This window comes from Dasypus novemcinctus, chromosome 8 (assembly GCF_030445035.2).
Source record: "Dasypus novemcinctus isolate mDasNov1 chromosome 8, mDasNov1.1.hap2, whole genome shotgun sequence".
Taxonomy (NCBI): Eukaryota; Metazoa; Chordata; class Mammalia; order Cingulata; family Dasypodidae; genus Dasypus; species Dasypus novemcinctus.
Window position 1 is genome coordinate 80,301,726 of NC_080680.1, and position 13,993 is coordinate 80,315,718.

The 13,993-nt window shown below is 37.9% G+C and overlaps 1 protein-coding gene across 2 annotated transcripts in view; it reads left to right on the forward strand.

Moving 5' to 3' along the window:
- Positions 1–13,993, forward strand: part of LOC101438270 (phospholipid-transporting ATPase FetA-like) — a 216,293-nt gene that overhangs the window by 168,057 nt on the left and 34,243 nt on the right. For both annotated transcript variants that reach the window (XR_011649425.1, XM_058302050.1), the window contains exons 13-15: positions 4,468–4,664; positions 7,332–7,540; positions 8,832–8,875. Coding sequence is in view for 1 of the 2 variants with exons in the window: in XM_058302050.1 (XP_058158033.1) it covers positions 4,468–4,664; positions 7,332–7,540; positions 8,832–8,875 (450 nt within the window). In the remaining variant the exon portion in view is untranslated. The remainder of the gene's footprint in view (positions 1–4,467; positions 4,665–7,331; positions 7,541–8,831; positions 8,876–13,993) is intronic.

Below are 13,993 nucleotides of genomic sequence, written 5' to 3' on the forward strand. Positions count from 1 at the left end.
TACGATAACAGGTAGCAACTGCAACATTTACAATAACAGGAAGCAACTGCAACATATACAATAACAGGAAGCAATTGCAATATCTGCAATAAGGTAGCAGTTATAATAACAGGAAGCAATTGCAACATCATCTACAATAACAGGAAGCAACAAATAGGTAAGCCAGTTTCCCACAAGAAGGAGTGCTTAACAAGGGGTCCATAATTTATTTCTTGCTCATGTTACAATCCATTGAAGGTTTCTTGAGGGAGAGGTGGCTTGCTCCACTAGTCACTCAGGAACCCATGCTCTTTCTAGCTAATGGCTCCACCAGCCTCTTGGTCTCAGAATCCACTACTGGTTCCTCTGCATCCAGCCAGCAAATGAGGGAGAAGATATAACAGGAAGAATCACACATGGTATTTTTTAGGGTCATCTCTGTAAGTGGCATAATCACTTCCACCCCCATTGCATTGGTCAGAACATAGTTACACAATCCCATCTAACAGCAAGGGAGCTTGGGAAATATACTCTACCTCTATGTTCAGGAGAAAAGAATAATAAGTTTGATGAATATATATCATTGTCTCTGACACAATCCAGCCTTCTGACATTAAATATCCATCTCACTTTTCCTCTCACTATAGAAAACCCTCTTCTCCTCCCCTAAATTCCATCCAACTCAGAGTCCATGATCTCTGGCTCATACACAGTGCTCTCCATCAGATGGAGATATGATTCCTCTTGGTCTGGAGACCTGGGAGGAACTCCCTTATTCTTTGTTCTCAGTGATCCCTGGTTCCACCCTTTGGAGGTTTTTCCCTATTCATTATCTTTTTTGGCCAGCTCTGAAGTGGACGTTGGGAAGTATGTTCTCCTTCCAGACTGGGTAGTTTTCACAACCTGCTTCCTGCCCAAGTGTTGTTTTAAGCCTTAGCAAACAGTCACAGGCTTTTTTAGACCAGGCTTATAGTTTCTTTTAGTAATACCATTGCTTCAAAACCTACCAGATTTCTCATCTCTTTGTTTTCAATTTGTTGCATGTGCCAGTAATCACCCAAAATTCTTTCCTAGATATAGTTCTCAAATTAGTTTTATTTATTTTTTTACTGTAAACTTTTGTTTATACCTTCAAATTTGTGTCATATGATTTACAAAACTAATAATTTTTTGTATTAAATAAGATTAAACTTTCTTAAACATAAAAATTAAAACAGTCCTATTTACAAATATGGTTAATTACAATATAGTCCTAATTATAAATATGGTTAATTACACATTTAAAATTATGTATATTAATGTAGCTGTTTTTTAAAAATTTATTAATTAGAGAAGTTGTAGGTTTACAGAAAAGTCATGCAGAAAATATAGGGTTCTCCTATAACCCTCTATTATTAATACCTTGTAATTGTGTGGTACATTTGTTACAATTAATAAAAGAATATTAGGGGATAATGTAGCAAACTTTTTTATCAACCCAAATAGAAACTCTGTACAATTTAAGCATTAACTCCTTATTCCCAACCCTCCACCCTATCCCCTGGTAACTTACATCCTAGATTCTGACTTTATGAGTTTGCTCATTCTAATTATTTCATATAGTGACATCATACAATATTTGTCCTTTTCTGTCTGGCTTATTTCACTCACCATGATGTCTTCAAGGATAATCCATGTTGTCACAGTTATCAGAAATTCATTCCTTTTTGTGGGTCAACAATACTCCGTAGTGTATAAATACTACATTTTGTTTATCCATTCATTGGTGGATAGACACTTGGGTTGATTCCATCTTTTGCAAATTGTGAATAGTGCCACTATAAACATCAGTGTGCAAATATCTGTTTGAATCCCTGCTTTCAATCTCTTTTAGTATATACCCAGTAGTGGGATTGCCAAGTCACATTGTAATTCTTTACCTTCTGAGAAACTGCCAACTGTCTTCCACAGTGGCTGCACCACTTTACATTCCCATCAACAATCAATGAGAGTTCTTACTTTTCCACATCCTCTTCAACATTTTTAATTTTCCTTTTTTTTAATAGTAACTGTTCTTTGGATATGAAATGGTATCTCATTATGGTTTTGATTTGCATTTACCTAATGGCTAATGATGTTGAGCATATTTCTATGTGCTTTCTGGCCATTAGTATATCCTCTTTGGAGAAATGTCTATTCAAGTTTTTGCCCATTTTTAAGTGGGTTGTTTGTCCTTCTCGTTGATTTATAGGATTTCTTTATATAAGCTGGATATTAAACCCTTACTGGCTATGTGGTTTCCAAATATTTTCTCCTATTGTGAAGCTTGTCATTTTACTTCCATGATAAAGTCCTTTGAGGCACAAAAGATTTTAAATTTGATGAGATCCTTTCTTCCTACTTTTTCTTTTGTTGCTTATGCTTTGGATGTAACCTCTAAGAAACCATCTTCCAACACAAGGTCCTGAAGATGTTTCCCTATATTTTCTTCAATGAGTTTCATAGTTCTAATTCTTATATTTAGGTATTTTCTACACTTTGAGTTGATTTTTGTAAATCATGTAAGATAGGGGTCCACTTTCATTCTTTTGCATATGGTTATCCAGTTCTCCATGCATGATTTGTTCAAGACTAATCTTTCTCTATTGAGTGAACTTGACACTCCTGTGAAAAATCAATCGGCCATAGATGTGAGGGTTTATTTCTGAACTCTCAGTTTGATTCCATTGGTATATATGTTTTTCCTTGTGCCAATACCATGCTCTTTTGATTTCAGTGCCTTTGTAGTAAGTTTTATAAGAACATTATTGTTCTTCTTTTTTTTTCTTTTTGTTCTTTTTCAAGATAGTTTTCACTATTCAGGAGCCCTTACCCTTCCGTTTAAATTTGATGATTGGCTTTTCCATTACTTCAAAGAAGGCTGTTGAATTTTTTATTTGGATGTGAATCTGTAAATCTCTTTGAGTAGAATTAACATCTTAGTAATATTTAGTCTTTTAATCCATGAACATGGAATGTTCTTCCATTTATTTAGGTCTTTGAGTTCTTATAGCAATGTTTTATAGTATACAAGTCCTTCACATCCTTGGTTAGATTTATTCCTAGATATTTGATTCTTTAAGTTGCTCTTGTTCATAGAATTTGTATCTTGATTTTCTCTTCAGATTGTTCAGTACTAGTGTATAGAAACACTACTGATTTTTTTTTATTAGAGAAGTTGTGCATTTACAAAATAATCATGCATAAAATACAGGAGTCCCATATATACCACCCTATTATTAGCACCTTTCATTGGTGTGGAACATTCATTACAGTTGACAAAAGCACGTTTTTATAATTGTACTATTAATTCTAGTACATAGTTTAACTTAGGGTTCACTGTGTAGTGTGGTTCTATAGAATTTTTTTTTTATTCTGTTGGGCTGTATATATGGTCACAGAATAAAATACTACTTATTTTTGCATGTTGTTCTCTTACCCTGCCACTTTGCTGAATTCATTTATTAGTTCTAGTAACTTTGGTGTAGATTTGTTTTATTCCTTTACTTCCTTGCCCCTCCATGTCCTTTTCCTTCAACTTAACAGTAGAAAAACTGAGGCTATCTGGATCAATAGTCTTGACTAAGAAGGTAACACCTTTAGTCTGAAATTTGCCTCAAGACTGAGTCACTTTATTCAGTTGAAAAATATTATAGGCCTTCTCTGCTCAAGGTCTCAATCTTATCTCCTCCTGTTTAGTATTTAGAAATAATAGGCTCTTTCAATCCTTTGATACCCCAAGTTTCTGGCCTCTCTCTTCCTTTCCATTTCTGCTTACAAATTGGCCCAATTCTTTCCCAAGTTCATCTCTTTCTTCCCAAAGGTAGCCATTAGTGTCCAATATACACTAATACTTTTATTTTTCTATACCACCTCCCTTAGAGATACAGGTTTAGTAGGCAAATGGTCTACCTTCCAGTTTTACCAAATACTTTACTGTTAATAACATAATGATCATCTTTCCAACCTTCTATATCAGTTTCCTCTCTACTCACACCCCAAATGATAAGCCAAAAACATATTTTAGACTTTTATTAAAAGCAGCACTTCATTCCGGTACTAGACAGATCTGGTTCAAAACTTGTCTCTTCTACTTAGTAGCTAAGTGACTTTAGGCAAAATACTTTTACACTGTCAGTATCAAGTTCCTTGGGTATTATGAAAAAGCAGTATTACAAATATTAAGTTAAATAAATATGCAATGTACTTAGCACAGTTCCTGGTACTTAATTAGGACTTAATGTACTTTAGTTACTGTTACCTCCCTTCCATATCCCAAGGACTGCTCCTGCTAGTTTTCTTTTCTGTCCTGTGTATTGCTACATAGAATCTGTAAACTGTAGACCTCCTGGCCTCTAAGGAGAGAGAGAAACTTTTTTAGAGTTAAGGCTTTAGAAGGTAGAACTAAAGAAGTACATGCCTTAGATGAAATGTTAGTTTAATTCTTTTTTTCTTTTTTCTTTTTTATAGATTTGCCTGTTTTTAGGCAGCATGTGTTTTATCCTAGCAATTGGGCATGGTATTTGGGAGAGCAAGAAAGGCTACTACTTCCAGACTTTTCTGCCTTGGGAAGAATATGTCTCTTCATCGGTTGTCTCCACCATCCTCATATTCTGGTCCTACTTCATTATTCTCAACACCATGGTACCCATTTCCCTCTATATCAGGTAGGATTTGTTTGTTTGTTTTATCACTTTGTGTTATTGGAGAGGATATGATTTCATACTTCCTATTTCCTCAAGTAGAGTGTAAAATTTTAGAAAGCGTAGACTATATGTCCTTTAATCCCTTCCTTTCCACAATGCCTAGTATACAGAACAGTCCTGAGAAATTCTAGTGATTGCATAAATGCTTTCTTGTCCACCACACTGTGCTTGATATTATATCAGTTATACAAAAAGAATTAGCTTATAATGTAAGTGACTAAACAACACCTACAAATACATGATACAATTTTTAAAATACATACAAATTTGGTATACTAAAGCACAGGTCAGGTAAGCTCTAATTTACCTATGAGATAGGTTCTAAACATTCACTTGTAAGTCAGTTCATCAGAACTCAGAATGTATTTTCCCATAGAAACAATATGGCAAATAGTATGTAGGTATAATTGTGGCCCAAATTCTAGTTCCTAAAAGTAGAAGAGAAGAGGAAGGGTGTTTCCTTTCCTTTTCATGAGCACCATAAACAAAAATTTTAAATAGGTGAAATAAATTTTTACCATACTCTGTTCTGCTTTTTCTAGGGTGTACATTCACTTCCACACACACACCCAAATGCATTTTTGCAACCTTATTTTCAGGATTTCTAAACCCTGTTCTGTGATATCCCACCCTGAAGAGCACTCTAAGTAACTAAATTACCTTATTAATTTAATAAATACTTATTGACCATCTATGTGCCAAGCACTATATTCTAGAGCGCTTACAATATAACTATAGAAATAAATATATGAACTAATAATTATGGTAAAATATGAAAAAGACGCAAAAATTTATAAGTGAGTTCTATGGGAGCTTTGAGAATGAGTGGATTAGTTCTGCCTAGAGAAGTTGAGAAAGGCTTACAGAAAAGGAAATGATCAAACTGATACTTGAGAAAAGAGTAGGATTTACCAAGCAGAAAAGAGAGAAAGATCAGCATCTACAAAGGTTTGGAGGTTTGTAAAAGCTTTGTCTGTTCATAGAACAAAGAGTGAGTTGACTTTGGTGTTGGATCATAATTTAAGGTCAGATCCAAGAGAGCCTTAAATGCCAGGTCAAGAAGTGTGGATTTTATCCTAAAAGCAGTAAAGAGTGAGTGAGATTTAAGAAAAGAAATAATATGATTAGATATTTAGATTTAGAGAGATTGTTATGGTGCTGGTAGCAGAGCGTGGAAGGAGTCAAGACTCCTGGCATGAGTACAGTTAAGCGTTAATGATGAATACTCTGTAACAGATGTTCCACAACAATGTGAGGTGTTGGTGGAGGGGGAATGTATGGAAATTCTGCACATTGTGTATGATTGTTTTGTAAGCTTACGACTTGTCTAATAAAGAAACAAGAGAGTTAGGATAAAGTCATGACTACCTCCTCCCTTGTTTTAGTTTTCTAGGCTGCTCCAGCACATACCATGAAATGGGTTGAGCTTTAAACAATGAGAATTTATTCACTTATGGTGAGAGTCTAGGAAAATGTCCAAATCAAGGCATCATCAAGGCAATGTATTCTTCCTGAAGACCAGCTGCCAGTGATCCTTGGCTCCTCTGCCACATGGCAAGGCACATGGCAATGTCTGCTGGTTGCTACATTCTCTTCTGGGTTTTGTTGTTTTCATCTTCTTGCTTCCATGGTTTTGTCTCTTTGTATTCATTCTTTTTATAAAGGACTCCAATAGTAGGATTAAGACCCATCCTGAATGAGGTGGTGGGTCACACCCTAACTGAAGTAGCTTCATCAAAAGGTCCTTCCAATGGGTTTACAGTCACAGGAAAAGATTCGATTTAAGAATATGTTTTTCTGGGGTACATACAGATTCAAACCACCATATCCATCAACTAAAAGAAAAATTTATGACACTCAATATAGACGTTTCAGACATGGATTACTAATAAAGCAGTCTAAATGAATACTCACTAAGGTAAATGATATAGAAAGGAGGCCCCTTAAAAGTCTTCACTCTTCAAAAGTGAAGATGTTTGTTTACCATAAAGAAACAAATGCATGATATTTAGAGCAGAAGAGGAATGTGACATAGGCAGTGGAGAAATTTCAGATAAAATGGAGAGGAGACTGTTGAGAAGAGGAGTCACCCACAAGCAGTCTGGCTCTGCCTGGAAATTCATCAGAGGGTCAGCTCCCATATGCTATTTCTGATTTTCATATCTTCTTCCCTTCTTCTTCTGAAACAACCTCTCAGTTTTTCAAGTTTCCCTCTCTTTCCCAGCAATGGATTTAGTCCTTTAATTAGGCATAGGCAGTCATTTATAAGTTATATATTACTCTGTCAAGCCTTGCATTACTTGCACTGCAGAAATCAAAAAGTGAATCTTTCTAGACACATTTTGAAATAGAGAAAAGTAAGAATGGGTCTGCTTTGGAGAAGTTAATCAAGTCTATTTGGGTCCAGGTGGTAAAGTCTTATGTGATAATGGTTAGAGTTATAAAGGGTTGGCTGGCCATTTTTAGGCTGGATAAATTCTTTAAGGGAGTAGGTTCCCAATAAGGAAGAGCCTCTGATTTTCAGATACTGGTCCTGAACTGCCAGGGGAATGGTAAGAAGGAAACCAGGATGGTGTATTTGCTTGTCCTGCTCTGATCAGGACCCTTCTTTTCTTGCTTTCTCCTTAGTGTTGAGATGATAAGATTGGGCAACAGTTACTATATCAACTGGGATCGGAAGATGTTTTATGCACCAAAGAACACACGGGCACAGGCTCGCACCACCACCCTTAATGAGGAGCTCGGTCAGGTTAAATACGTGTTCTCCGACAAAACAGGGACCCTGACCCAGAACATTATGATTTTCAAAAAGTGTTCTATTAATGGAAATTTATATGGTATGCATGTCCTCCTGCTTTCCATGCGTCTGGGGCAGGGTGGGAGGTGGGCAGGAATTCTACTTGGCAGATTGTTCTTAAAAATGATCTAGATCTAAATCTATAGGCTTCTATAATTTACATTTACTTCCTATATTCACAACACCCCCTATTCACTAGGCAAAGAATACCCAGCACATTCGCTTCTAACCAAAAAACATTTATTTAGTGCCTTATAGATATAACCCATTATGTAGGGCATTGGGAATACCAGCAGTTGCAAGACTTAGTCTCTTAGTCCTCAAAGAATTTCCAATGTCTTGAAGAAAAATAAAACACTCATTTAACTCTTACATTAAATCAAATAGAGCAGGCCGTATATGACTGAAGCTACTAATCTCCTGATTTCCTCCTCAGACCAAGTCTTGAGAGAAGCCATCAAAGGGTCAGAGTTTTATCAGTGTCTCCATAGCCCAATACTTCATGTATTTTATGGCTGAAGCATAAGCTTGTTAAGTCCTCATATGTGTGAACATTCACACCCAGTGCCCTAGTTAGCAGAGGAAGTCATTTACTTCTAAAATGCATGGGATGTTCTGGAGTGATGAAGAGGTTTTAAAACTAGAGACAGGTGAGGTTGCACAGCATTATGAATGCACTGAATGCCACTGAGTTGTACAGTTTTAAATTATTAGTTATGTTATATGAATTTTATCTAAAAAAATTATAAATGAAATAATTAAAGTTAAAAAGCTAGCGAATTCTAGTAATTCATTCCTATTATCCCTGCCAAACAAGTTTTCATGTAATAAACTTTGAAGGCTTATTTTTGCATGAGTTAATTTGGGTGAGGATCTTAATTCTCCAGCTCATCATGTAGACCTCACCATACCTTGGGTAAGACTGAAAAGGTTCATGGGTGTTTCTGTGCTTAGCATCAAGACTGTCATCATCCCCACTATATTTGTACTACCCACTAGCCAAGAATCCTGAACACTCTAGTACTGTTTTTACATCTCTTCTAGGTACGTTTTTTGACTGGAAGGCTTTCTGAGTTATGAAGTCTCTCATAGATCCAGTGACTAACCTCCAGCCTCCCCTGAGCGTCACTTAAGGAGAAGAGCTGGGACCCAAGCAGATCACCTCCTCTTCCATTATCTTGGGGAAAGGGGCTTATGGGCTAGGTGGCTTGAGGTGTTTCAGGGTGGCCTGACTGCAGGTCTAGGACAAAGAAATCAGAAGAAGTAAACTTTAAAAAAAAACTCTCCTTTAAACTCCTTGCCAAGTTTCTGCTTTGTTTACTTATAAACAGGTGCTCCCCATAACCCCAATGGACAGAATGTGGAAGATTCTAAGGTAAGTGATTACAACTTCCTGTGAAATCCATGTGGGAGTTGAGCAAGGCAGTGCTGCAGAACAGCATTCTAAACAAAAATTTCAACTCCCTTAGCCCCTGAAATATTAAAGCTTTTACTGACCCCATAATATCAGAAAACATTGTATTAATGACCTATGTTTGCGTGAGGGTTTGGGAGTTGTTTTTTAAATGAAAGTAACTTTACTGGATTTTTCTGTTTAAAAAATAATCCAGGGGGGCAGGGTAAGATCCTACAGGGCAGTTAATAATCTAAAAACAGCTATCTAAAGCACCTGTTTGGGGGGTCCAAGAGACTAGAAGAGCATCCTGCAACATCCGTGAAAGACTGAAAGGAGACTGCCCATCTGCAGTGAAGTTGCATAAGTAGAGCACTCCATACCATGGAGGCCAATGCCCACCCTCCACTGGCTGTGCAAGCCACCTCAGGAGCTATTCCGTGACTGGAGTTGGAAGCTCCATTTCCCAAAAATGGGGGAGGACAAGATGTTTGGGCACCAACTTTAACTACTGTCTGGCTTCTTTCCACCCAGACTGGACTGCAGCCCTAGCCTAAGCTCCAGCCCCACCTCCAGCAGGGAAGAAGCTGGGGAGATGTGCACCAGCCTCTCAGGGCAACTGCAGGTGTTTTCAGCCCACATAGACTGAATACTCAGACACCTGGGGTTCTATCCCTGAACCTCATTAGGATAGGAGAGGAGCAGTATTTCCTCAGCCTCTCTGGGCAGCTGCAAGCGCTTTTGGCCTGACTTTGATTCTGTCTCCACCCCTTCACCCCCATAGGATAGGAGGGAGTTGATGTTTCTTAAGTCTCTCTGGGCAACTGCATGTGCTTTCAGCCCAAACAGACTGGATACTTGGACATCGGTAGCTCCCTCCCCACCCCCAATAGGATAGGAGGGGTACTGTGTTTCCTCAGCCTCTCTGAGCAACTGCATTTGCTTTCAGTCTGCAAAACCGATTTTTTGAGTGCTTTCAACTCCATCTCCACTCCTCCACCCTCCTAGGATAGGAGGGGGCTGGTGTTTCCTCAGCCTTTCAGAAAATGGCAAGCACTTTCAGGCTGCATGGCTAAAACGTTGGGTGCCTGTGGATCCACCCCCACCCCTCAATAAGATAGGAGGGCGCTGATGTTACCTCAGCTTTTCCAGGCAATGGCAGGCACTCTCAGCCTGCAAGGATTGGACTATTGGGCACCTGTTGATCCACCCGCATCCCCCAATAGGATAGGAGGGGGCTGGTGTTTCCTCAGCCTCTCCAGACACTTTTGGCCTACAGGGATTGAACTGTTAGGTGCTTGTGATCCACTCCCATCCACTAAAGGGCAGAAGGAATAGTACTCCCCCAGACTCTCAGGGAAATGCAGGCATATATGGCTCACACAGATTAGGTTTTTGGGCACTTGTGAGGGGGGAAGAGAGGAGGTATGCTACATCATTCTACCTGGGCAACTGCAGGAATTTTGGATCCACATGTCATAGATTGCTGCCCACACCTGCAGCTTCATCTCCACCCCAGACAGAAAAGGAAGGGGTATGAAGCAACATCAGTCTCAAGAGGCAACTACAGATGGTCTTGGCCTGCAAAATCTGGATTATTACACATGAATGCAGGTCTGTCCCTTCTCCTGGCAGAGGAGAAAGGTGATAGAAGCTTCATCAGTTCCTGGGGTAATAAAGCTTCAGCCTCCACAGCTTACAGTACCAACTACATCCTTGGCTCCTACTGCACAACCAGGAAGGGATAAAGGGCAAGAAAACCCTAATCTAAAGAGAAACTGTGCCCAGAATAAATGCGTCTAGTAAGCCAGATACCAAGGAACCAACAAAAAATTACAATCCACACCATGAAAAAGGAAGATATGGCCCAGTCAAAGGAACAAGATAAGCTTCTAGATGACATAAAGAGTTGAGACAACTAATCATAGATGTTGAAACAAATCTCCTTAATAAATTCAATAAGATGGCTAAAGAGATCAAGGATATTAAGAAATCACTAGGTGTATACAGAGAGGAATTTGAAAGGATACATAGAAAAATAGCAGATTTTATGGGAATGAAAGGCACAATACAGGAAATAAAAAATACACTGTAGGCATATAATAGCAGATTTGAGGAGGCAGAAGAAAGAATTGGTGAGCTTAAAGACATGACCTCCGAAAGCAAAATACAAAAGAACAGATGAAGAAAAGAATGGAAAAAATTGAACAGTGTCTCAGGGAACTAAATGAAAGGAAGAGACATGCAAACATACATGTCATAGGTGTTCCAGAAGGAGAAGAGAAGGGAAAAAGGGCAGAGGAATATTTGAAGAAATAATGGTAGAAAATTTCCCAGCCTACTGAAGGACATGGATCTCCAGATCCAAGAAGCGCAAAGTGCTCCCATCCAAATAAATATGAATAGAGCAACATCAAACACATACTAATCAGAATGTCAAATCCAAAGACAGAGAATTCTAGAGCAGCAAGGAAAAGCTATGCATAACACAAAATGGATCCCCAATAAGATTAAGTGCCAATTTCTCATTGGAAACCATGGAGACAAGAAGGCAGTGCTATGACATATTTAAGATATTGCAAGAGAAAAACTATCAGCCAAGAATCTTATATCTGGCAAGACTGTCTTTCAAAAATGAGGGCAAGTTTAGAATATTCACAAATGAACAGAAACTGAGAGTGTTTGTAACAAAGAGGCCAGCACTGCAGGAAATACTAAAGAAAGTACTATAGTCTGAAAAACAAAGAAAGGAGAGAAAGTCTTGGAGGAGAGTCTAGAATTGAAGATTATATCAGTAAAATTAATTAAAAGGATAAAAAGAGTGGTGATAATAAAATATGACAGATCATAATAAAATATGACAGGTCAAAACGGGTGAAATAAGCACTGCCTTTACAGTAATACCATTGAATGTTAATAGATGAAACTCCCCAATCAAAAGACACAGACTGGCAGAATGGATAAGAGAAAACTGTGAGTCATCTATATGTTGTCTCCAAGAGACTCCCTGAAGACCCAAGGATACCAATAGATTGAAGTAAAAGGCTGGAAAAAGGTATTCCATGCAGGCAGTAACCCAAAAAAAAAAAAGCTGGAATAGTTATACTTACATCAGATGAAACAGACTTTAAAAGCAAAACTGGGGAAGCAGACTTGGCCCAGTGGGTAGGGCATCCACCTACCACATGGGAAGTCCATGGTTCAAACCCCAGGCTTCCATGACCCGTGTGGAGCTGGCCCACTCACAGTGCTGATGCGTGCAAGGAGTGCTGTGCCACGCAGGGGTGTCCCCTGCGTATGGGAGCCCCATGCACAAGGAGTGCACCCCGTAAGGAGAGCCACCCAGTGCAAAAAAAAGTGCAGCCTGCCCAGTAATGGTGCCGCACATACAGAGAGCTGACATAACAAGATGACGCAACAAAAAGAAACACAGATTCCTGGAGCCACTATAAGGATAGAAGCGGTCACAGAAGAACACACAGTGAATGGGGGGAAGGGGGAAGGGGAGAGAAATAAATAAAAACTAAATCTAAAAAAAAAAGAAACTTGTTTTCAATAAAAATAAAAGCAAAACTTATTAGAGACAAGAACAGACATTATATATTAATAAAAGGGGCAATTCATCAGGAAAAAATAACAATCATAAATGTATATGCATCTAACCAAGATATACCAAAGTATTAATACATGAGGCAAATGCTAGCAAAACTGAAGGGAGAAATAGATATCTCTACAATAATAGTTGGAGATTTCAGTACACCACTCTTAGCTGTGGATAGAACATCTGGGTGGAGGATCAATAAAGAAACAGAGAGCTTGAATAATATGATAATGGACTAAATCTAATAGATATACAGAACATTGCATGCAAAAACAGCAGGATATACATTCTTTTCAAGTGCTCCTTTATCTTCAGGATACACCTAATGTTGGGTCACAAAGCAGATCTCAGTAAATTCAACAAGATCAAAATTATATGAGACACTTTCTCTGATCATAATGGAGTAAATTTGGAAACCAACAAGAGGCAGAAAAAGGGAAAATACACAAATATATGGAGGTTAATCAACACACTCTTAAATAATCATTGGGTCAAAGAAGAAATTATGAGAGAAATTAATAAATATCTTGAGATGAATGAAAATGAAAACACAACATATCAGAACCGAAGGCAGTGCTGAACAGCAGTGCTAAGAGGGAAATTTTAGTCCTCAATGCTTACATTAAGAAAGAAGAAAGCTAAAATCAGGGACCTAACTACACAGCTGAAGGAACTAGAATAAGAACAGGAATGAAATAACAAAGATCAGAGCAGAAATAAATGAAAATGAGAAAAAAAATTGAACAACCAGAACTAAAAGTTGGTTCTTGGAGATTGGCAAAATCAACAAACCCTTAGCTAGACTGACCAAAAAGAGAGAGAGTGAGAGAGAGAGAGAGAGAAAGAGAGAGAGAAGATGCAAATAAAATAAAACATGAAAATGGGGACATTACTACTGATCCCACAGAAACAAAAGAGATCATAAGAGAAATACTGTGAACAACTCTATACCAACAAACTGAAAAATGTAGATGAAATGGAAAAATTCCTAGGAATGAGCAAACAACCTACACTGGCCCTAGAAGAAATAGAAGACCTCAACAAACCAATCACAAGTAAAGAGATTGAAATTGTCATCAAACAACTTCCCAAAATGAAAAGCCCAGGGCAAGATGGTTCACAGGTGAGTTCTACTAAGCATTCAAAGATGATTTAATGCTAGTCTTATTGAAGCTCTTCCAAAAATTGAACAGGCAGGAACGCTACCAAACTCATTCTATGCAACCAATATCATACTAATACCAAAGCCAGGTAAAGATATTATGAGAAAAAAAAATTACAACCCATTTCCCTAATGAGTATGGATATAAAAATCCTCAAAACAAAAAAACAAAAAAAACTTGCTAATTGAATCCAACAACACATTAAAAGAATTATTCATCAGGATCAAGTGTGTTTTATACCAGGCATGCAAGGGTGGTTCAACACAAGAAAACCAATCAGTGTAATATACCACATTAATAAATCAAGAAAAATCATATATCAATTGATACAGAAAA